At 46.7% G+C, this 23,938-nt stretch overlaps 1 protein-coding gene across 4 annotated transcripts in view; it reads left to right on the forward strand.

Moving 5' to 3' along the window:
- Nucleotides 1–23,938, forward strand: part of LOC111265177 (transcription factor GATA-3) — a 110,466-nt gene that overhangs the window by 40,837 nt on the left and 45,691 nt on the right. For 3 of the 4 annotated variants that reach the window (XM_086970379.1, XM_086970378.1, XM_022841607.2), the window contains exon 4: nt 14,977–15,438. In XM_086970379.1, the coding sequence (XP_086826505.1) occupies nt 15,192–15,438 (247 nt within the window). In that variant the 5' untranslated portion in view covers nt 14,977–15,191. Of the gene's footprint in view, nt 1–5,235; nt 6,465–14,976; nt 15,439–23,938 lie in introns of those variants that run through there. The other variant, XM_022841605.2, reaches the window with a different exon arrangement.

Here is a 23,938-nt window from a genome sequence, read left to right on the forward strand (position 1 = left end):
ATCCCCGTTGTACCTCTCTCCACGTTGAGCTTTCCTTTCTCTCGTTCCCCGTTGGGATACTCCTCCTCTCCCAAAACGGCTGTCACAGTTGACGAAGTTCGTCCATCAGTCGCCGGATGGCGCCACCAGCTCGGAGCCACTTCAGAGCTCCGGGGCGAGTTCTTGGAGAAGGCCCGGCGCCGTGAGCTTCAGTAACACATCATCCCACGCTCCGATCGCAGTGGCACGACTGGGTGCAGAGAAGTTGAGCGCAGGCAATTATAGATGACGAGATAGGCGATATTGGCAAGGTGTTGAAATTGCGATAACTAGCCACTGGACTTATGAAAGAGTCGCGGCTCTCCTAGCTGTGCTTGGGGTCCTTTTCAGCGATCTACAGTGTAAGAGGTCTCTCCACCTCTAATGCGATTATGTGCGATCTTTGTTTACAATTGATAATACATGATAAAAGCAACAAATCTGGCACTGTTAGGTTATTAAAACTGCGCCCGAAGTTTGCATATCTGAGGTATTAGCTAAATCAACACTGCAGAGGTTCCAGCCGCTGTGAATAGATAGGTTAGTTGGAGTCTAGGGTAGATTCAAATACACAGGAATTCGAAACTGATTAAAACCTCAAAATCTTGATTTCGAGGCCTATGCAGGTTTCGAACCTGCATTTCGAGCCGAGCATAGTCACAATTTATATCTTTCCATAAACACTTTTTCTCTATCGGATCATTGTCGACCTATTACTTTACGTATACACGATACAATCACAATTTCTGTCACAGCTGTATTGTTTAGAACTATTTTTGCTCGTACTACATTTACTCTTGCTCTGTATAGGGTGGTAGGTGGGACAGGACGTAAACTGTTGACAGAGGATCGGGCATCGAGTGATCAATTAGACCTTGTGTATCTGTTTATAGTGATTCCTGATATCGATGCTAATAGTTGATTTTTTGCACGTGGACTTCAATACCTATCTAAAAATGCGTTATACAAACACACAGTGGCAAGAACGTTGCAAAAATACGAAGTTATAATCACATGGTCGTTGCGACATATTATAGTCTTCCTTTGAATTGTAAAGAGCAGATATATATATATTCTCATAGCCTAGAAGAATAACTAGATGTCTCAGTAAATCTGACAATTTTCAACAAGGACGCTACCGAGTCCTCTAGAATCGCTTTTCGAGTGCTGCGAGGACATCCGGCTGTTTCCTTAACACAACAACCTGGGTATCGGCCAGTAATTTTTCACTGGATCATTACTGTGGTGGCATTACAGGGCCAGACTGAAACAAACATGTTAAAATTCAACTGTAAGTGAAACCAAGAGTCCACACCACTTTGGTATTTTATAGGGCAAAGGGATATCGATAATTATTTTCCTTGAACAGGACCATGTTGACCACATCTAAATCACCCTACCAGGTGGAGCTGCCCCGCGACATCCCTCTCGTCCGGAATTAATCTTGACCGATTCGTGGGTTGATGTCGAGAAGTTGATATTAATTGAAATCCAATAACGGCAACATTGGCTGTCTGAGTTTCCCATTAAGCCAGCAAAGGGCTCTCGACGACCCAATAGCCTCTATCATCTGAACTCCCCTCTAACTTAAACTTCAACAACCGATTTCGAGATCCTCCATAAGCATGACCAGGCGGAGTTGCAGCATAACCCCGTGATATCTGCAAGGAGTAGCCCGAGGGCATCATGCAAGGACGACCGCTATGGCCCTAAACTAACCGCTTGTGGGGATCGGCTGGCCCTAAGTGTATCGGTCGCATCTCTTTGTGTACCGGTCTCACCCCCGGACGATAATAACGCACCCCACCCATGCTCTGTTCAGCTTCTAACGAGATTCCGATATTATATGCTGTCCCTTTTTTGCGTGCGTACGATACCCCACTCCCTTCATTTCCCACGTGGATGCGTGAACACGCATTTACCATACTTAGGAGACACTTAAGCGCCCATTACAACACATGGAAGCGTGGTGATAACGGCGCTTCGATAATACGGCGCCAAATGGGACAGTGTCATTATTTAATCTGAATTCTTTAACTTTCTGTCTCATCCTCTAGATGCCGTTGAGATGCCTCTAATTAATGTGCGAGTTTATGTCTGTCTGTGCCGCTTTGCCCTGTGCTTAAATATGTCGTCATGTAAATAACAACAGATCACGAACGTACTGGTAATTTAACAGTGAGATTTCACCATGGAAATAAAAGAAATGTTTTTTGCCTTAAATAATAGAGGACCTTTTTGTATGTATTGGCCTATCGTTGCAACGTCCGTTTGTAATAATATTGTCGTTGTACTGACGCAATAAAGCTCTAATAAAGAACACGACTATTTTTTAATAGATTACCATATGACTATTAATACGCATATGAAATTTCGTATTCTAAAAAGCAGCACTCGTGTGCTACCATGGAAGAACATCACTGTGCTGGCAATGACAACAAACCGTATTTTTAAATTTCCATTATCCGACCACTCATCTCACGGTCCGGATTGCCGTGTCAACGATTATTGGAAATCAAAGACGGGGCAAATTATTTCTTATACAATACGACCCGAATTTATCTGTTTGTTTGCTATGATTTGTCCTAGGCCAAGCCATTTGTAAACGCTGTAGTAGTAAAGCTGAGAGGCCATTTTTGCCTAGCTCATACACATGTGTTCATATATCATACTTATTTAATAAATAAGTGATTGGTTTATCGAATTTTAATAACATCACTGCGACGAATTTGCTCGTAGCATTGTATCCGTGGTATGATAATATTTATTTAGGTACTATTATATATATATGTATTCGTTGAAGGGGACTAGCGTCTGTACAGATTTATATATATATAAAAGATCTGTACGGCAAAATGTCGTGTGCACACTAGCCGAAGAGTGGACACCAACATTATCAAAAGCTGTTTAAGTATTGTTTCAACAACTGCGCTGTTAACGTTCGATATGTGTAGAAATGCCTCTTGTATATGCGTTCAACGTCGAAATCGCTTTGGTGTTTGAGATAGTTTTTTTTGTTACACGGAGATCTTTAACAGAGACGCACCTGAAATACTAGCTAGTTATCAAATCTGGTTCTTATTTTTATTGTGCTATTGTTTCCTATGTATGGATCCACTCATAGCTGTTGTCTTGAAAAATTCAATTTTGAACGTTAGCTTTGTTTTTCTTTTCAGTTTTTCTGTCTTCCAAAAACCTGGTCTGTCCCTTGTTGGCTGGACAGGGAGGGTGCAGGCTTTTATTCTTATTAATCAATAGTTTTATTTTTCTAAATTTGCAACGAATTTTTGCTGTGTTTCGCTCTCTTGCTACTGCTACTTTCCACATCGCCACAATGGGTGCTCGTGATGATGAGTCTAATACTGATGTGCTTACGGCGGGTGCTTTGGGGGTCCTTGTGATGGCGGCTCCGTGCAAACCTTCTACTACTTCCACGAACTGCTTAGTTTTTTTTTTTCGCGCCCTTTTCTATTAATAGCCATACAAGAATCGCCTTTGCAAATGCCGTATGAGTGCAACGCTTATTAGGAAGCTTTTGGCATACCTTCATTAGTCTCAAGTCTGCCTTTAACGTTATAAGCTATGCGCCTTCTGTTTCTATCGATTAATACAATCGACCCTTACCCTTATCACCAGTGAGCATTTACCCTTCTAACAGTTAGCCATTACTGCCAATAATAACAACTACTGGGACCTTTGGCAACATCGTTAACTGCGTAAGCGTTTTACAAACCGCAATTGTCACAGTTGTTCCACGATGGACGAAAGCAGTACAAATTAGTTTCACCGTCAAAGGGAAGCGTTCCAGCGAAAAACATTGAAGAGTCGCCGAGCTCCAACAACTGCGCTAATGGCAGCTCTACAGGGCCGATGTCAATGGCAGCAGTAGCAGCGATGTGAGAACGAAGCAGAGCCAAATTGTTCTACGAGGACATTGCCGAGAGTAGGCCATCGTTGGTTAACATGGAGCGAACATCTTCTCGAGTAAACTCTGTCCCTGTGTCCTTTTTTTCGATCAGGTTCCGGTCACTGCTCTATTATCACGGAGGACTTTTTGCCAATAACGGCGCTGGGAGTTATAGAACTAGCAGTTGTTATTGCTCGGTTTCATGATGGGTAGCCAACTAGCCAGCGAACGATCGATACCTGGCGACAGTTCCAGACGTGAATCTCAGAACAGTTTGATGCTAATAACTAGTAGTGGCAGTGGACTCCTCTCGGTCGCTGCTGCTCCTGCCTGTGCTCTCGTTACTGTTGCTGCTGATGTGTTGACTACCCGTTTCCTCGTTAACCCGTCAAACGCTGAGATTCTCCTTTTTTTTTTTCTCGCATTTATTGTTCTTCTGACACGCAGTCGCTCCAACTACAATAACATACACGGCGACGACGACATGAACAGCAGAAGTAAAGCTTTTGTACTGCTATCGCGTCAGTCGACTGCTTCGTCGCCGTCAGCGTCATCGTCGTCGCCACCGCGCCACAGCCTTCCCGTAGCGACCCTTTTACCTGGGTAACTTTCTTTACTGCCCTGTTCCATTGGTGTCGCTACTGTCTGTCTGTCTGTCTGTCTGTCTGCCTGCCTGCCTGTTAGTCTGCCTGTCGATTTCTGCCGTCAGGCACAAAACAGCGCACCGCGTTCTGTGGCTGCCAATGTTCGTACCGCTGCAGCCATTGCTGTTGCCGCCGCCGTCACCGCCATAACACCCCGCACAGCCATCGTTAACCACCATCGCCGTCGTCTTCAGTGGGAGCAAGCAGCAGGCCTGCAGCATTGCTGCGGTAATCGCCATGGCCGCTATACTTACAATAGCTATATGCCGCCATAGAACGTCGGAGCAGCAGCGGCGGCAGCAGTGCTTAGGGGCATTGGCGGCAGCAGCGTAAGTTTGGTCAGGCTCAGCCGCATCACCGGCTCCGCCACAAGCACGACCGCTACGATGGCGCTCCAACAGCGGCAAAGCGGGTATCTCTCTGTCTGTCTGTCTGTCTGGCTGGCTGGCTGGCTAGCTGCCGCCCGGCCGTCTGTGCATCTATGGGTTTGTCGCTCCGCCTTAGGTAGGCACCGCCCCCGGCCCTCTCGCCAGGGAACGGCTGGTACCGCCTACGGCGCTCCGCCCCGGCCCGGTCGGCCGCATCGCTCAAGCACAATGGCAGTTTTGTGAACGCTCCGGGCGAGATAAGGCACGGGTAGTGGTGGTGTTAGTAGCAGCAGCAGCGCCGCGACGTGAGCTCAGCTGAGCCGAGCTAGCTAAGCGAAGCCGAGTCGAACGAGCTGCCGTCAAGCCGCCTTAACAACGGCCTCTGCCTAGTACTGCTCTCTAGTGGGTTGAGTACCAGCACACTGCAGCAGGCTCCCCAGGCCTAGAGCAGATATCCGGCTAGCTAACGTTGCCTAGCCAGAGCTAGGCCCGAGCCGCTTCAATAGCAAGAACCAACGACGAACGAAAGTGCTTCTCTTGGCCTGTCTGAAATTCTGCCCTGCGCGACTAACGGCTTGGAAGACTCATCCATAGGTGCTGGTGGTGAAAATGCGGTAGTAAACCAGGTGCAGTTGACGAAACGTGACGCAAAGTAACTCAAAAGCAAACGAGAAGCTCGGACGAGCGGAACAAGTGCACAGAATCCCCAATACCGGTTTAGGCGAACGGAAACGACCCGTGTCTGAGTTGCTGGCGGCACCGGATGAGCACAGTGTAAGGGCAACCAAACACGCGAAGATAGAAAGGTTGCACACAAAGTACAGTTTCTGCGATTGTAATTTGCAGCTAAAGCGAAATGGAAGTCTTGCAGTGGTGATTTGGTTTTTTGAGTCTGATTTTTGTTGGATTCAAGTTGGTTTAACGGTTCGAAGGTGCAGAGGGACGAACAGAGGGAGCTCCAAGCTTTAGGGGCTTGTCGCAGTTGTGTATTGGCTGCGAGCGAACGTCAACGAAAGTAGAGCAGGAATTACCCGCTCACCTGGAACAGCGACAACGTCGACAATAAACAATCAAATTCACAGCATAATCAAAAAACGGGAATCATCCTCGTTTATTCCGGCGGAGGTCCGTCGAGGTCCTGGTTGACGTCGACTAGTAATGTATCAATACTTAAAACAGCAACAAAATTGTGCTGCGTTAGCAACAGCTAACAACTGAGTTTGCCGTACAGACACGGAAAAACGCAAAATCGTGTACTCGACACGTAATCCATCATATTATCTCTATGCTATCACTAGATAGCAATCAGTGCGTCGTTGATTTTACATGTATGTACAATTATTTATGCTCGATCTCAAACATAAATCCATCCGGTTGCCCCGTCTGTGCGAAGCTGTCTTTGTGATGTCGGTGCGAGGATTATGGTGTTAGTGAAAATAAGTTCATAAGGAACAACCGAATATACCGGCTAGAGATACAAATACGACCGTATCGTATCTAGTCACCAAAACAAACACTGGAGAATAGGTAAGCTAATCCATGAAAATCCACACGCATCAATAGTTTTATCTTAGCCGTCCACGAACCCCCGGTCGTCCCTGGCTATATATACGCATCTTGTTTTTACCACAGGCCCCTGCCGGCGCTGTCCGTGTTCCTCTATTAATAAAGTGGACGAAGGGGTTGCCAGCGAAGGTTCAGTACGAAGTCTTTGTTCTGTATTGAATCACTGCCGGCCGCCGCGTATCATTTATCTGATACGCTGAGGCAACAGGGTTAGTTACATTGTCACCTATTTTTATTGGCTACTATTATTGTTGTTTTTATGATGTCGCTATCGAAGATAACAGTAATGATAAAGATGCTTACAGAAGTTTTGCTCAGCGCCATTTATCAACGCATAATAAGATAATGATACCATGACCGGTAGCTCATATCTTGCGCTAACATTTGCTAGTTTTTGTACAAAATACCATAGATGCGCTAGGATGCCGGCAATTGACATAGTCGTCACTCGACGCTGTGATAATTCCCACGATATAAGAATTATCCTCGCTCTACGGATAATAGTTAGGTTTGATTTGTGCTTTTTTAAGTCACGTTACATTGACCTCACCCACGAACACCTTCACCTTCAATAACTATGAGGTTAATTGAGATTCGACTTTACAGCACTGCCGTAAAGTCCATGAAGTTTCTCCATCAAACCTACTATACAATATCTCTTAAACAGGTGGCGTGCCTTTACGCGGTGGTGGATCGCTCTCTAAAAGGCGATACATTTGCGTCTGTAACAACGCGCGCAAAACAGGCGTAGTACACGCCTACCACCTACACCTTCATACAAGCGCATATCTGCGCGCACATTTAGCTTGGCAATGATTCGGTTTTTCGGGTATTAGAAGATGCCTGTTTTTCTAGCTAATCAAGACCGCCGATTAAACAATCTGCTATGGCCTGCAAGGCGGCCCATAGCTCAGCTAGTTGGCCGCCGCCGATTTATGGCTTAGCCTGGTGTTTTTTGCTTCGGTACTTTTCATTTTTCCTACACGCGCTGTTATTGCCATAACTGAGATAACCGAATTTCGGATTCGCGTCAGAATGAAGGAATAAGACAAACAGCTGAGTTCTCAGACTGACGGAGTATGAAGCTACAGACGAGGTCGTATTTATATATGTGTGCTAACTGTGCGACCTCGGTTAGGCTGAACCGTTCCCAAATGGCTCAGTAGTCTTGCTATAATAATTCTGTTATTTGTTTTCGTAGCGGTATAGCGGACGGAATATAGGACATCACCTGCTTAGTAGAAAGCTTTAAGCGGCGAAACAGCGCAACCCGTCTAACCGATCTAGAAAGTCAAGATGTACCATATAACACAATATAGAACAACAATAACCAGGTATCCATCGTCGGACTATCAAAGCGCCATTCAAGTATTTATTCATTTATTTGTTGGCTATTTATCATATACAAATCTGTGAGAAGAAACCGATTGATACCAGTGTTCACACATCTTGGGCACACGAATTTGGGTGCGCCCATCGGGCTAGCATCGACCCATTTAAGTAGACGCAGTGCTGCCGCGCAACAGGGTGACGGGCTGTTGCAGATCGTTGCCGTTCGAACTCGTTTGGCCCATAAATCTCAAATGCGTTTCATCTGCGAATCGAGTGGTGCCGAGAGCTATAGAAACCGTCGTTTGTATGGTTACACGTTTTAATAGTTAGCTGTCTAATGTGAGTCTGCGCAGCAGTTTGCAAGACGACGTTCTTTCGACTAGCGAAGTTTGTTGATCTCGTATTCGCCAGTAGAAGTCTAAGCATGGAGGGGTTAAGTTTTTGATGTTTTCATTTTCCACATGCCTTTCAAAGTTTCGTCGTACGAAAAGCACGTCATTTATGCAGCTATGTATGTGCACGCACTTGCTGGGTCGCATGTGGGTCTAACGGCATAGCATTATGTGTGCTGCCTCGAGGGACTGTTTTGCGCTTCTCCAGATCGTGGTAACGGACGATGGTAATCTCTATAGGATTGTTCATATCGACCTCCTTTATCCGGTGCGTCCCATCAACAGACATGAGACAAAAGTCAATAACTGCGGAAAGCTATAGATACAAATTATTTAAAGTATTTCAATTGCTATTAATATTATTAACATTGGTACACAGGAGGCATGGCACGAGTCAGGTGAGCCCGGCAGCGCTGCTAGCTCTTACCGCTATAGGTCCTGCTTGGAAATCTAGTTCACGCTTGAATGTCAGACAAAAACTATGCATTACGTTAACAGTATTTCCCAACATCGCCTTAATAAACCTTCGTCCACGACCCATCATATTTCGCTACGCCATTGTATCTGTAGTCCATAAGTATGAACAGATCCTGAACAGCTTAATTCATACGACCAGTACCAAATAAGCGTTTTCGATAATTGACGTTAGCACAAGAAAGGCCGTTACAAAGGAACAACGTACTTCATAGTGAGTGTTCTTTTAGTGTTTCTTTCGGCCAACCAAAAGGTTCATTTTACACCCGCACAGACACATACGCACAAACAAAAAAAAAACTAACGAGTAGATCGATATGTCAAGACAAAACGTGAATGAGAACGATATGCTCAGTGTTTCCTTCGCGCTACAACCCTATATTCCTAGCTAAACCTTATCAGCAATGAGAAAGCTGTACACAGTCATTTTCCCGTTTATCCGCTGATAGATGTAGACTTTGGGGCGGCGACAACATTCAGACGAGAGCCCACGTCCATGTCCTGCTTCCAACCTTTGGTTCATTTTCGGTCAGACGAGAATTTTAAGTTGTCGTTGCTAATCCTGTTGCTACTGAAGTGCTCATGTTAGAACAGTCCTTTCTAAGCGAGCTCTTCCTAAAGACAATGGCCGTGGCAGCAGGCCGATTTTTTTTCCATCCAAGTGAACAGACAATTACACGCGCACTCTGCCCTGGTACCCGTTGCCCAGATGACGGGCCGCCGAAAGTCGTTCGCTCCAAAATGGCGTCAGACGGGCGCGAGTGGGTCCGGGATAGCTATGTGAGATTGAAGGGCCGAGATATCTTCACCCGCTAGTGAGACAAAGATATGACGAAGGCTTAAGCGACCTAGCAACCAGAAAAAAACAGGAGTCCAAATGTGTCCCCATCGTCGCAGTTATTGGTATGCCGCGAGGTCCATAACGCTTCTTCCGTGACATCTATTATGGACCTGTTCCATATACCACGTTCAACTCCCATTTTGCCCGATGATTCGGTGCCACTATATAACAACTAGCACGGTCGCTGTTACGCCTTCCTACCAGGAAGGAGAAGCCATCGAGTTTAGTTTGTAGAACAGGCTTAAATCGAGTGCAAATAAGCTTCGGGTTTTCAAGGACCGGCTCCAGTTCTCTGATCGCTAGCACCACATGAACCTGCTGCTGCTGCTCCTTTTAGGTCGGCTTTAAGTCGTTGGAGGCTTTGAAATCCGACCTAGCAGGAAGCATACGCAAACATGGGCGCTCGAGTTGATCTACGCGTTCGTAATAGACGACAGTTGTTGTGGATATTGATGCTACTATGCCTCGCGGCTGTTGTATGTTCTATCGATAGAGACATACCGCTGCGCGAAGCTTGTTCTTGCGTACGGTTGCTGTTGTGTGATGCCCGCGCTTGCGCCCTTGGTCATTTGACCGCTGAGCTAAGCAGACGATGTGTACTTGTCGCATATATACGGAACGACAGCATAACATATTAAACCCAACACTGGCACGTCCTCACGTACCCAGTGTATGGATTTACAACTTGTACGAAGATCATGTATGGGACAGCTGAAAGATCAATCTAGCATGGGCAAAAGGCGTAGCGCGAAAAATGATCTCTCCTCCAGATCTGTGCTGCTTCGAGAGTACGTCCACAAGATCATACTGCTAAAGTCAATTATTAGAATTAGACATACGATTGTAGTAGTGGACGAAGACGAACCTGCCGAAGAGGAAGGCTCGAAAGGAAGCAGCACGCGTCCGAGCAGAAGACAAACAGCGTTTGACGCGGCTTGACGAAACCGTCGATGATTCCCAGGGATTGGGGAATCGATGGGCTGGCCGGATATGGGCAGCGTTAGATCCGAGTCGGGAACTGGCATAGGCACCAATAACAGCAATGATATAACGGGTAGCTTGATAATATATTCTGTTGCGTTATCAAAGTCAAGAAAGGGTTTGTTTCCCTCAGACTTTCCGTCTAGCTAAACAACGCCTCGCAGGTTCTTTCATTGTAGCTATGCTATCAGGGATCAACTCATAAATAACTCCATGAAGCCATTGCTTGAAGATAGATATGATTGGATTGGCTAGCGCCTATTCTTAGCAATAGTATATTTCTAGAAGAAATAAGCGATCATAAGACGGATTAAACAATTCTAAAAATCAATAGAACAATATAACGAGTTCGCACACACCGTCCAAAACAGCACATCTATGATTATTCCACCATTATTTAGGAATAAAAAAAGACCCTTCTCAGCAACACTGGAGATACCACGGTGCTTTGTAATCTATACGCCAAGCCCGCGAGCTGTTACTGTTAATTACCAAAGCCGTCTAGGACCCATGCAATGTTACAGAGATTTCGGATTATCATGATATCCAGACATTGACGTCAGGTTTTTGCTGTCGTGTGACACCTCCATACCGTCGCCACCTTGCTCTCTGCCTCCCCATCCACAGTCGAACTGGTTAAACTATCGGAGAACAAAGCGACGACGACAACGACGGGATAATCTAGTTTATGGCAAACAAACCCTCTACTGCTTTATGACGTCGTCCAATCGCTTTTGCTCTTCTCCTACCGGTTATCGACGTATCGGTCGAATATCGAGTAATAAATACGGCAATAAATTCCACGTTGAGTTCGCAAGTCAGTGAGACGCCAGTGACAAACCAAACGAAAACGAGGAAGAAGGTGGTGGTGGCGGCAAGCAAGCATGACTGACGACCACAGGGATGACGAACCCTGAATCTGTTCATGATGACCCCAACATACCGGTACAACGAAAAGCGACCTTCGCACGCATTGCTTAACGTATAGTTGATAGATACCAACGGATCCCCAGTACGCTTAGCCGCCGCCATTGAACTCGGTGTGCAGGCGGCGTAGGCGACAGAGCCGGTCATCTTCTTGACTATATATCGACACTGATCGACCTTATATATATATGTATATAAAGGTCGATCGCTAAGGAAGAACGGATAGCTCTTATCTGATTAGCGCATGGTGCTTAACAGTTTTGTTTAACCGGGGTGTAATGAATGTGCATATTAAATCTGATAAGATCGATTATTATGTGACTCTGTTTCTCGAGGTAATGTCTTACTCATGTGTGATACGAAAGTTAGCACCGGATTCAGCCAGTGGCATTGGCTGTATGGGTAATTGCCGGCGGATCGAGCTGCTCTTTAGCCTGCCCCTTCTGCGTCTTCACGTTGCCTCTAGACGTTTTTCTTTGACTTGAATGAGATGTGAAGAGACGATCTCAGTCTGACAGCACCGAGGTGCTTCGTCGATGTCGCTGTCGCTGTGGCTACAGCTGTTGTTTAGGGGAGGTTGTTACTGTTACCTCGGAGGCCCAGCAGGGCAGACTTGCCCACATTCACATAAAAAAAAAAGTAGCATCTACGACAACATTCTAATATAAAAGGTTAACGAGCGCAGACTAACCGAAGGATAGGACAAAGGATAAATACCCTGATGTGCTAAACAGAGAGGAGCAGGCAGTAGTTCGTCAGCAGCAACAGTCCTCCGTCTACTGATCATCACCATTCATGGCGCTCTATGCTTTCGGTATATATGTGTCAGACTCTTTCAGAACCTTTCCTCATTCATTGATTTCTGTGCTTAGGCTTTATGTGAGATGCGATTCGTGCTGACCGTGGTACTTCGCGCCAACTGTATAGTGCCGCAATCGGACACAGCTAGTTAGCCGCTAGTAACAAAATGAACCCCACCAGCAGCATTAGCTGCGCGGCACTGAATTGTCGAAATCGTTCAGATGATACAAGTGTTTATGCATGCGTCTACATATGTCCCCAAGCCTCTAATGGCGATATTGGCATTGCTTTCTTTGAGCCCCCTGAGAACCTGTGGCCGGTCTGCTTGATTGACAGAGTGCCTGTGCCGCATAGCAGCGGGTAGCCTTAATCGCGAGCAACGAACGGCCCCTAGATCGCTAAAATCAATTGGCCCAAACATCTCAGTTTACATAATGACAGCCGCACTAACAAGCGGACCAGCCTTCAAGTCTATTGAAAGAGATGTACATCAATGTAATATATCAGCTTTGACCCTCGTGTTTCGTTGCAGTAAAAAATGACAGCGTGAACCAGGGCGTCCTAATTTTTTTCTTCGTGAGAAGAGGGCCGATGTTACTGATAGCTCTTTGAACGATACATTTTTTAACGCTTTAGCGATCGCGTCGCGTAGAAGATCAATCGAATATACTTCCATCAATCATATACGTACGTAAACAGACGAACGTATATATGGCGTCGGGATTTTATAATACAATAATAATGGTGTCCTTTTTTTCGTCTGTTTAGCCGAGAGTTATTATAAACTCAGTGTTAAGAAGGGGGGTGCCTGTAAGAATATTGAATACGTTTAGCCTGTCTCAGGAAATACGCTGCTGCTCTTAGAACTTCCTTGAGTCAATTGTTTAAGTTGAGTAACTATCTGGCACGTGAACTCGATATGGTAAACAGGCAACCTTATTTTGATAACGCCGAGTTAACTGAACACCTACACTTGGCAGGGACCCTTCTAACTTGACCCCATGTTTATAACATTGTATTGTATACATACGCTGATTTTTTTTTCTCATCTACTGATCATAGGAATCATGATCATGCTACCGACAACAACCGTAAGACAGGTGAATATATACTTGATTAGAGCGAGATACGTGTTTGTTTTAAGGCGATAGATATACAAATCATTATAAATATTCTTGACAATCTTCTTTATTGATCTGTTAAGAATAAGGCTGGAACAGGGAGAAAGATGCTAGTTTGTCCGTGTTTGTATAGATTAGATATTCGATAAATTTATGTTATGTCCTCATGTCACCTGTCTTAAAATCAAACACCGTTCACTTCTTTGACTTTATTCCTCTATGGCTTTTTTGCCGTCTTCTTATGCGTTTCCTTTTTTTTTTTTTTTTTTTTTTTTTTTTTTTTGTCCTCGGACCATCCGCCGTTCAACCGGTTTTCAGTGTTTCCTCGCGTTTTAAAGTAGATCAAGTAGAAGTGATGTATCATTCGCGCAAGCTGACGATTTCGTTGAAATCGTAAATCCGTTTGGGCTCGTCATTCGGTATCGGCGTTTCGTTGTCGCCAGCGCTTTGGAGCTCCAGCAGCAGTGTCAACTCGTCGTCGTCGTCTTAATCCTTGTCGCGCACCAGCTCAGCCTGAAGCTTCGGCAGTTGTTGACGCTCCTGCGGTCAATTTCGCTGGTTAATTTCGATCTGTGCGTCACAACTGGCCCTGCAGCCATTAGCTGCGTGTGCTACTGTGTAGTATTTCTAAACGGTTTCAAATGAGACTTGACGAGATTTCCCCGGCCCGATTGGAACCAGCGCTGCCGCTATGTTGGCCCCGGCCGCTTCTGCCGTGACCGCTGGCTTGACTACGGCCCTCGGAGAGCCTTATTCCATATGGCACTGCGTTGCCGTCACAGATAGACCACGCTAGAGCCACCATTACGGACAATGGCAATAACTACATGATATCGTGATAATAAAATTCAAAATAATTATGCTGGTAGTAACAGTAATAGCTGCTCAGCGGCAAAAAGGGTATAAAGTCGTCACTGCTGGGCAATGCCAACTGCTGCGAGTGGCCATATCTGAACTGATACAACGTCAGCAACTGGAGAAAAGAACGAACGTGTTGAAAACGCTGATAACAGAGCTTTATCAAAAAGAAAACGGACGACGCAGCTCTTCACAGCAGATGCTAACGCTTGAAGGCAAAATGGTTCTACATGCGTTATACATACAGAGTAGACACAATCATAGGCACGCCTGCGCACGTACACACACACACGCACACACACACACACGCACACGCACGCACGCACGCATACAGAGCTCAACGCCACTTACCACCTTTGCTTATTCGACTTACTGATCGCTTTTGGTGATTGATGAACAAACAGCAGCGATTTGTTTCAGTTCCTTTTTCTTTCTATGGCTTTTATTAGAATTGCGTTGTAAGCTTATCGACCCGATTGATGTCATGAAGGCAATTGGCACCGATCCTTCCACCATCAGACGAGGATTCGATGTTTAAGGACAATCTATATATATATACTGTTGCTATTAGACTAAGGATATAAAGTAGGAAAAAAGCTCGACTGTAGTTATAACTTGTAAGAATCTCCTTACAACACGTTGTGGATGACAGTATATATTAGTCGGTTAGCGTAAAGCAGACGCGTTGAATCTATGAGAATATGATATATGAGGATGTTTTTTCCGTTTCCTTGCTGACCTTTTAGGATTCGTAAACGACGACGACGACGACGACGACGACGACGACGACGACGACAACAACAACAACAACAACAACAGCATCAGCAGCAGCAGCAGCAGCAGCAACAACAACAACAACAACAACAACAACAACTGTGTCGTGCTGTGGGGTCCTACTGATAGTTGTGCATTCTAGCTGCGACCGAGTCCAGCAGCTGCGAACGCTGCTGCTGTGTCCGGTATGACGATGGAAGGATCTTCCCCGAGTCATCAAAGCGACTCCTGCGCTCAGCTTCAACAAAGTTGGGCTGCAGGTGGGGGTGTAAGCGGTGTGGGACCCCAAGGGGGTGTTGGAGCCGGGGTTTATGAAAGTGCTGAAGACATGGATGTGTTCTTTCACTCAATCGATGGCAACAACCCAGCATCATACTACACCTCAGGAGCGGCACGAGCTGCTATCCAGCAAGGATATAGGAATGCGGCTCATTGTAAGTATAATTACGTATTATGTAACATGCTTCTATGATAAGTTGAATAGCTGGATTCCAATATTTCGACGTTCGATGCCCGTTCTTAACTAACAGATGTGGGGCTAATGTGTTTAGCAATAATTTAGAAGGTACAGTGACCGCATTTCCGAGTATAAGGTTTCGATCCAGCAGGATATTCTGTATTATATATATATATATATATATATATGTAGACGGGGACAAATGGGGATTGCGTCTTGTTCAAGGTCCAGGATCGAATACGGGCATAGACATGCTTCGTTTCGTCCTAAAACAGCCGTCTGATGGAACGCCTAACGGCGGTATTAGACGAAACATTTAATCGTAGTGAAGACATGTTACGTCAGTTAATAAAATATATACTATTAGTCTACTAGACTTGAGAAAACGTAAGAAGACAAGATAAATGAATTATGATCATATTATTGCCTATGTTGTGGATATGGTGGTGTAGATTAAGGTCGTAAGTACGTGAACATGCTTCCCAGACACCTCCAGTAAAGTCGCGGTATACTGGGATCGTCTATCCATATTAGTACATATTGAGCAGAGGTGATTTTTTTGCAGTCACAGCATGAAATGCTTCAGCAAAATGACATATGCGTCACTTTTGCGCTTTCGATTGTTTGACCATGTCCAAGCCTTCTGCCTACGTTTGTCAACTATGTTAGCTAAAACTAGCGACTTTGGTTAGGTGGCAATCCTACAATGAACCAGTCGTTTCGACCAGCATCACTACGAGCCATCTGGTCATTGAGTGATGTGTACAGCCGTACTGCACATCCCGTCCCACGCTACATAGCACATCCTCAACAACATGGGGGTGTATCGGCCCATCTTTTTAGTGCCACTGTCGGCGCTTTACGTTTTTTTCGCTCCTTACTTTTCACCACTTTCAATTCGTAGCACGTTTCCGTCAATCACCAGCAACTGGTCTGTAGTGGCAGCCATTGCTAATCTGTTACGTACCCACTAATAGGTACCCGATGTTATTTCTCATCGCTGAGACCATGTAGTCTCTACTGCGGGCTCTCATTGGCCAGCACGTAGTCCACCACTAATCGACTCAAGTCCTCCGATCAACGCGTGCAGTTCACAAAACACAGATGTGCTCTTCAGCTAGGTCCCCTCGACCTCGTCGCCGCCTTCTCTTTGCCACCCCACCACGATGTTAACGAAGATCTGCGGCGGCTCCGATCGCTACCCAACTCCGACAACAGCTCTCTGGCTCCCGGGGCAACGATGCGTGGCACCGTTGGCCCGGTCCGGTCCGGCCCCTTCGCCGCGAGCTCCTAACGACGGACGGCCAGATCCCGGAATGTATAAATATATACGTTTGTGGACCGAGCGACAGGCTGAGCCTGGCCAGCGTTGAGCGCTGCTGACGCAACACCGCCGGAGAGACCGTACTGGACGTTCGCGTAAAGAAAAATTTGCCCCAGCACGTGGTCTAAATAGCACCTAGCCAAGGCTATTTGCTGCTACTATTATGTTGAACGTTAAAGAACTGTTGCAACAGACGATGTGATCATGACGGGACTTTTGATCTTGTCACGGCTACCCAAAGAAGAGAATATTTCTTTTAGCACCTACTTTAAGGGCAGAAAACGTACAGCTTGAAATTTTACCGCAACAGTTTTATTATAACGACATAATAGGAGTATGTTTTACATTCATATCAGTTTATGTATGCGTTTCTCGGCCGGGAGTAAGGAGGACCATTCAATCAATCTAAGTGATCAGTCAGGACGCCACAATAAACTGCATTTGTCTTATCTCTTGTTTTAGTCATGCCAATTACTTGACCTATAAAAGCAAGCCAGACGGCATCGCGTCCAAGATGCTCATGTCGATGTACTGCGGTACTATGGCGCTCACGTTGGCGACGACTGGTGAATTCAGGCCGAAATCCTTTTTCCAAAATCCGTGCCGCCTACAGTACACATTTATGTTTGCAAATTGAACTCAAGTAGAGGAGGCGCCGCAGGGCAGGGTGCCTGCTGCCGCAAGTCCGTCGCGTCGCCACGATGTCTGGTCTCATTGGAGGCGATCTCATAGGACTGTGTTTTTCATCCCGTCAAGTTAGTCTGTCCGCGTCAGTGAGTCAGCCAGTGGATATTCGATAGTCGATTGCCGTCAGAAACTAGACGAAGTAGGCGCCTTTGCGCTGCTCGGCTCCGTTGCCGCTGCGACCGCTTTGCGTTCGAACGAGCTCAGAGTTAGCTACCGTTGAAAATGTTACGATTTCTTTCGAAAGCGGCCGTCGTATATCCTATCATGTAGTGCTGGCGCCGTTCATCGCCAGTTTGTTGATCCGATTTGTGGCGAGCATCCAGTTATCAACGGCCATAGAAGCAAAACATAAAGTATGAGAAGTAATGGTGGTACCCTGTCTGCTACTTTGCCTGACAGTCTTGGGCGGCAAATTGTGCGCAATGAGCGCGGGGGGCGGAAAGTGGGAGGTTGAAGATCGTGTAAACGCGACCCGGTCTATCGCGTATTTCCTTGTTAACAATGATTGCTGTAAACGGTACGCTTCTTTGTTTGACTCTTTATTTTTAGCCAGTTTGCAGCTGAATTGCTCCTCGCAGCTCCTCGACACTGCTTCTCAAAGTCCAGCAGTTTCTCCTCGAAGCCCCAATCGTCTGCTGCGAGCCGAGCGGCTACTTCGATACGGCCGCTGTTGGGTCGTACTTGCAGAGTTTCTTCGTTCATCCGGACAAGAGCAGAGAGCAAGCACCGAATAGTGCTGCTGAAACGAACTCGAAACATGCATAAACCTCTGCTCCTATTGTGGTTTGCCCCAGCTACCGATGGTCGGCAGTCGCCGCTAACGCTTAGCTCGTTACAATGAGCTGCCCGCAGCAAAATTCGTCGAGGGCAAAAACTACTATATCTCAGCAGCAAGCGTCACCCTGGCGACTGCTGTGCCAACATGCTGCTCACAGTCGTTACCAACACCCGCTGTTATTTCCGCGTGACCAATATGGCCAGTACTATCTGGCTGTGGAAGAAGACCCGTAATTTCAGCTCCTATAAGGCGAATCTCTTCGATGCCATTTGGGAAGTCCGGGGAAAAATACGAGTAGACGCAGATCACAATAGCTCTAACGTGGCCTGCTTCTGTTGTCCTTCACTAGTTGCCAATAGCCCGGCGGAACACGTATGCTTTGGTGGTTCCGATAGCGGGAAGCATCATTACGCCAGATTTCTTAGCTCCGCATAGCATGAAGCCGTCAGCAATAGGCCGATTGTGGCGAATACGTTAAAACGTGCGGCTTTTCTGGTGACTCTGGAAGCGTGTGTATGCGTGAAACTGGGCATCGTCTTCCGAGGTCGTCACTAGCTATAGCATTACCAGTACCGCACGCGGAGTCGCTGTTATGGCTGATCTCGGTTTCGGTATCGCTCTAGGCGTCGATGGCTACCACTACCGGCCTTATTGCTTTTCTAGTGTTCGACAAGTGTAGAATAGCGCGTTTGCAGCTGATAGCTATATACACAAATACGCAGAGACTCTACCACTCACATAGGCAATGGCGTCAGCGATGGTAGCTAACAGGAACGATCCAGCAGCGCCCTTTGCCAGCGACTGGAACTTAATGCTTGTGCAGCAGAAACTTTTCCTGGTCGACGGCAGCTAACTTAATTATTGTGGGTGCCGCTCTCACAGCCCTGACGAGCTCCAATCCCCTTCTTGACCAGGGCCACCGCTTTCTTTTAGGAGTTTTCTCCAATTTCCCTTTTGCAGCAGCGGCGGCGGCGGCCCTCCCATTTAGACGATCGTCCAACATCGCTCGGTAGCTCGGTAAACGTTTGAAATCCAGAGCCGCTGTGGTTCGTGGCCGGTTAGTGCCAGCGTCGTAGCTGCTTCTGCAGGTTTCCGCCGGGAAGTTTGCCCCTGCGCCTGGTATTGCACGGGCCCACGAGGTCCAAAAGCACGAGAGAATGAGCTGGAAAGACGATCCCCGAACGGTTTGGGCTCAGGATGGACCATGGACTACCTCATTGCCACCCCATCAGAAGCCCACGCGCCAGACGCCCAATTGATGTTCAACGGCTTACTGGATTTTATCGTTCTCACCCTGGGCTTTGGTTACTCGTTGATTTTACTCCGGGCATTATTCTGTGAGCAGGGACCCCACAGTGAGTAAGGGGCGCACGACTCATCAGGCGGTTTCTTCTCACAAGCGAATTCTACATTCGAGTACGATACGATAATATTTAAGGCAGTCGGATACGGGGTACTTGCATTGCAGCGCGGCGTCTAGGTCACGACATGCAGGCTGACGATTGTCTTCTCCTACTACGAGAATAACGGTGCTGAGGATTTTTTGTGATCGGCTGTTGTCTGCAAGCTTTTGCTCTCTCTCTTCCTATGTTGTAGTTGTTACGAGGCAGCCGTATAGTCAACAATTTAAATTGTTGACTATACGGTATCACACCTTTATATACGTACAAGCTAGGCAAGATGGCACAACCATAAATATGTTGCCATTCTGAATAATAATCTTTACATTTATCCTTCCAATATTTGTATCCATCGTTACTTCCTTGATTATCTTTCCGTCACTAGCCAAAGCTCTATCCTCTTAAGCAACAGGTGGATGTGCTATGAAGACCAACCAACAGCTGTGACTACAAACTCGTCGACAAGCGCGGGTTGTCATCTTCTTGTTGCGCTTTGCGCCATAAGTGTCACCGTCGGAGAATCATAGCGCCTAATGGTTTGCTCCCCAGTTACGCGCGGATATCACACTTCCTTCGAATCCTATCTTTTACCAATATTTGTGTTGCAAGTTCGCACGACTTGTTAATCCTGGCCCTATGTTTGACCGCTACCGTCTTTCATGGCCGGCTCGCCCTGCGCGTTGATTCATTTACTTCGTTTGTTACAGTTATCCCGTTCGCTGGTGCTGTTAGACAGCGTCGTGAACGTCCCCGCTGCTCTATCTCACCAACGATCCAAAACCTTCCTATATGCTCATAGTAGTTATGTAGTCATACAAAAGGGTCGATGATAACGAGAGTCTTCAGTGGCTGATTGCTTGTCGTTGCCTCGACTGAGGAACGGTCGACGGGAGTCGGTCAGCTCGAATTGTGCTAGGGGAACTGTTGTTGCTGGTCTCACACGAAGATCACCTCCGGTGGCTCCAAGCGGTTGTCTTCGGACCTCTCAGCCCGTTTGTCTAAGGCTGTTTTGCTGCTTCGTCTTCTTTACGCCTTCTTTAACAAAAATCGTTTTGCTTAGCCCCTGCCGCTGACGTTATTGTCGTTGATGTCGACTTGTTGGCTTTTCTTCCTCCTCATTGGCGCAGGACCGAATTGACGAAGGGAGCTCTTGCGTCGCCTGAGCTGAATGCCGGCGAGCGACCAGCGGCCAGCGGGTGTTTCACAGAAGCCGATGATTAATCGAGAAAATTTGCCCGGCAAGGTACGAAATTATGAAAGATTGTTGCCGCTGCCGCCACCGTTGTAGTTGCAGTTTTAGCAACTCTACTATGTGAGTACGTAGTCTCCCTGGTCGCTTGATCATGCCGACGTTGCATGCTCACCCTACCGCCTGTACTACGGCCGATACAGACGCGTCCGCTGTGCGTGTTGCTACTGTGACTCCCGATGACGAGTTGCTGTTGTCCGACCTGCTCAGACAGATATTACGACGTAGGGACGGCACCAGCGCCACTGCCAATGTGTCGGAAAAAACAGCAGCAGTTATTGCGACAGCAGCAGCATAACGCTATAACTGGCTTCTGTTGTCGAGAATTGACGAACGCCGTTGGCTGCTGTTTGTCGTCGTTCGCCGCCGCCGCCGCCGCCGCCGCCGCCGCCGTCGTCGTCGTCGTCGTCGTCAACGCTTTGCCAACCGCCGGATAGAGCAACAGACAAAACCTCTCGTCTGGCGGTTGCAAAGCTGCTGGTGTCGATGTTGGTGGTGGAACGAGCTGGAGTTGGTCGACCAAGCCAACGCACATCCGCGCATGTTCCCAACGCTACTGTATAACGCACGCAATTCTTTTTTGCGATGTTCTTTCTTCTCATTCTCGTCACGGTGGCGGGTGTAGTTTGTCGTCCCGGCAGTGCGACGCTCACAAACTCTGCCGTTGGATTAGTCGACGAACAGCAGTGCGGCGCGACGCAGCGCTATATCATCCTTGGCCGTTCGGTGCTGCACAAAACTAAACAGAAACAGAGCAAACTCGGGAAAAAAACGACAGCCACCGGTCAAGAAGCAGACTGCAGTTGGACGCGCAGTCTCTTGACTTTGGCTACAGTAATCGTAGCAATGCCTGAAGAGCCTGCTCCAGCGCCGGCGATGAAAGCGTAACAACAGGGCAGAGAATCGTACAGAGCTGCAGCGACGACAGCGTTAAACAACCAGTCAGGCAAGTAAGCAGACAAGCGATTCTCCCTACCATGAAAGCAATCTGTCGGGGAAACGAGCGTTTCTAATACTAGCAGTAGCATGATACAATAGAACTTTTCCCTCGACCGGATGCTGCCGATGCCAGACCACGGAACCGAGGCCGATCATTTAATCGACAACAGCTCAGAGAGGTATCTAAGGCGAACTCTACATCGGTCCTTTGTCCTTTTTTTGCCGTGTTGTTGTTGTTGTTGTATTTACCGTCATCGAGGCAGACTGACGGGTATATCATTTAAATTATTATAGAATATCACATGATATATGGCTTTCGTTTTGTGAGATAATATCGCTTTTATTCCGATTGTCTACACGAGCTTGACATAGAATTTGGCGCCGTTGGCGTGCACGAAACGCACGTACACACATACGTGTATATAAAACGATTTTTGTAGTTTCTTATTCAGCCTCTGTCTACTTGTACAATGCTATTCAAACGATGGTACAGCTGCCTTAGACAAGCGTATCAGATATTCATAGGCAGGAATCTTCACCCTCGTACAGACACGCAACGCAGAGAAAGGCGCAGAGTTGCTTCACTATCAGTAATTGAGATGACTGCGAGCTCACCACTGTATCATACCTGGCCCAGCACTTGGGCTGATCGAAGCAGCACATTCTATGAGGTGTCGGTCCTCCTGGAAGGGGAACACATTAAACTAAAGAATGATCAAGGACTGATTAGCGCATGGAGAGACGGAAGTGTCGCGAAAACGCAGATAAATGCTTTCTCAAAGAAAGGCGAGGCGTGATTTCGCACCGATACGAGGTCGTTCGGTGAGAGAGCGTCAAGGATATTAATCGTGTCGTATGAGGACGTGAGTCTCTATTTGTCTCTGTGCGTGTTTACGTCGTACGACCGAGACTTTGGTCGTGCCGTTGGGTGATGATTGGTTATCTAGCTTACTTTCTACGACGCTAATGTATGCCCGGCCGTCCGCGGTAGGTGTGCGCTTCGTATGCAGGTGGCTGAACATTTTTGAGAATACTACGTAGGTGTACATCTGCGATAGGTTCTCAACTCGACAGTCGTCTTAACCTGTCTCATTGGCGGTGCACCTTTGATGTTTTCAAAGGCATTCTCCCGTTTTGAAGCAGCTATAAGCAAAGGAAGCCTGCTATTACGGATAGCGACTGTGACCTTTACGGAGTAATTAGATAAAGGTATTCTAATAATAGATACGTGTTTACTTAGAAGTAATGCCAATATGACAGCGAGCGTTAGTTGAAGGCAACATATTCACGAATTGTGTCGACACGGTGATAAAGGTAAACATCTGGAGCAGGCAATGAGCGAAGAAGGCGCCAGGGTCAATTGTGGACAACAGCCGCTACCTACTGAAACTAAATATTAACAAACCTTGATGGTAAACTTCTACTGAAATGATGATAATGGTAATAATCGATCGAGCGGCTTCAGGACTTAAAGAATTGCCGCAGAACGCCACTGGATTTCTCCCCTTAGCGTATGTTAAATATGAAGAACAGAATTTAATGCTATTACTACCTCACACCGGCCTTAGCAATTCGGGCTATCGGGTCGTTTCCAGTAAAAGCCACGCATATAAATGATGCAGATGAAGATACGGATGCTTTTCCGTCGCGACCTGGAGATTTACAATTATCCTTGCGGTCATATCCCTGTGCACGACTGTTCTAGTGGTAGCAGCGTATAATTGTTTCATGAGATTTCGTGATAAAATCGCGTAAAATGTATGTGCTTGTCGCCGAAACTATGAATAGCCGCGGCTGGTGAAACGACATAACTAAATGAGTCTCCCTTCATCTTTACGATATAAAGACGTGCCTAGGTCTCTAGCGCATTAGTCTTTGGATTAGTTAAATTTCACTGCCACAACTGTAGTGTTAAATGTCCGCGTGGAAAAATAGTACCAGGCAAGGATTTAGGCATCGGCGGTAGGACCACCGAAATAAGACGTCCATCTCTACTAAAAAGCGTTTCAGTTACGTTTTTAGGGCTGCGTAGGGTGAAAAGAGAGACTTGCGCCATGGAAAGCAAGTCTGTCCTGGTCTGGTTGTTGTCAAAGTCGGCCG

Source organism: Varroa jacobsoni, unplaced genomic scaffold (genome assembly GCF_002532875.2).
Source record: "Varroa jacobsoni isolate VJ856 unplaced genomic scaffold, vjacob_1.0 scaffold_941, whole genome shotgun sequence".
Classification (NCBI taxonomy): domain Eukaryota; kingdom Metazoa; phylum Arthropoda; class Arachnida; order Mesostigmata; family Varroidae; genus Varroa; species Varroa jacobsoni.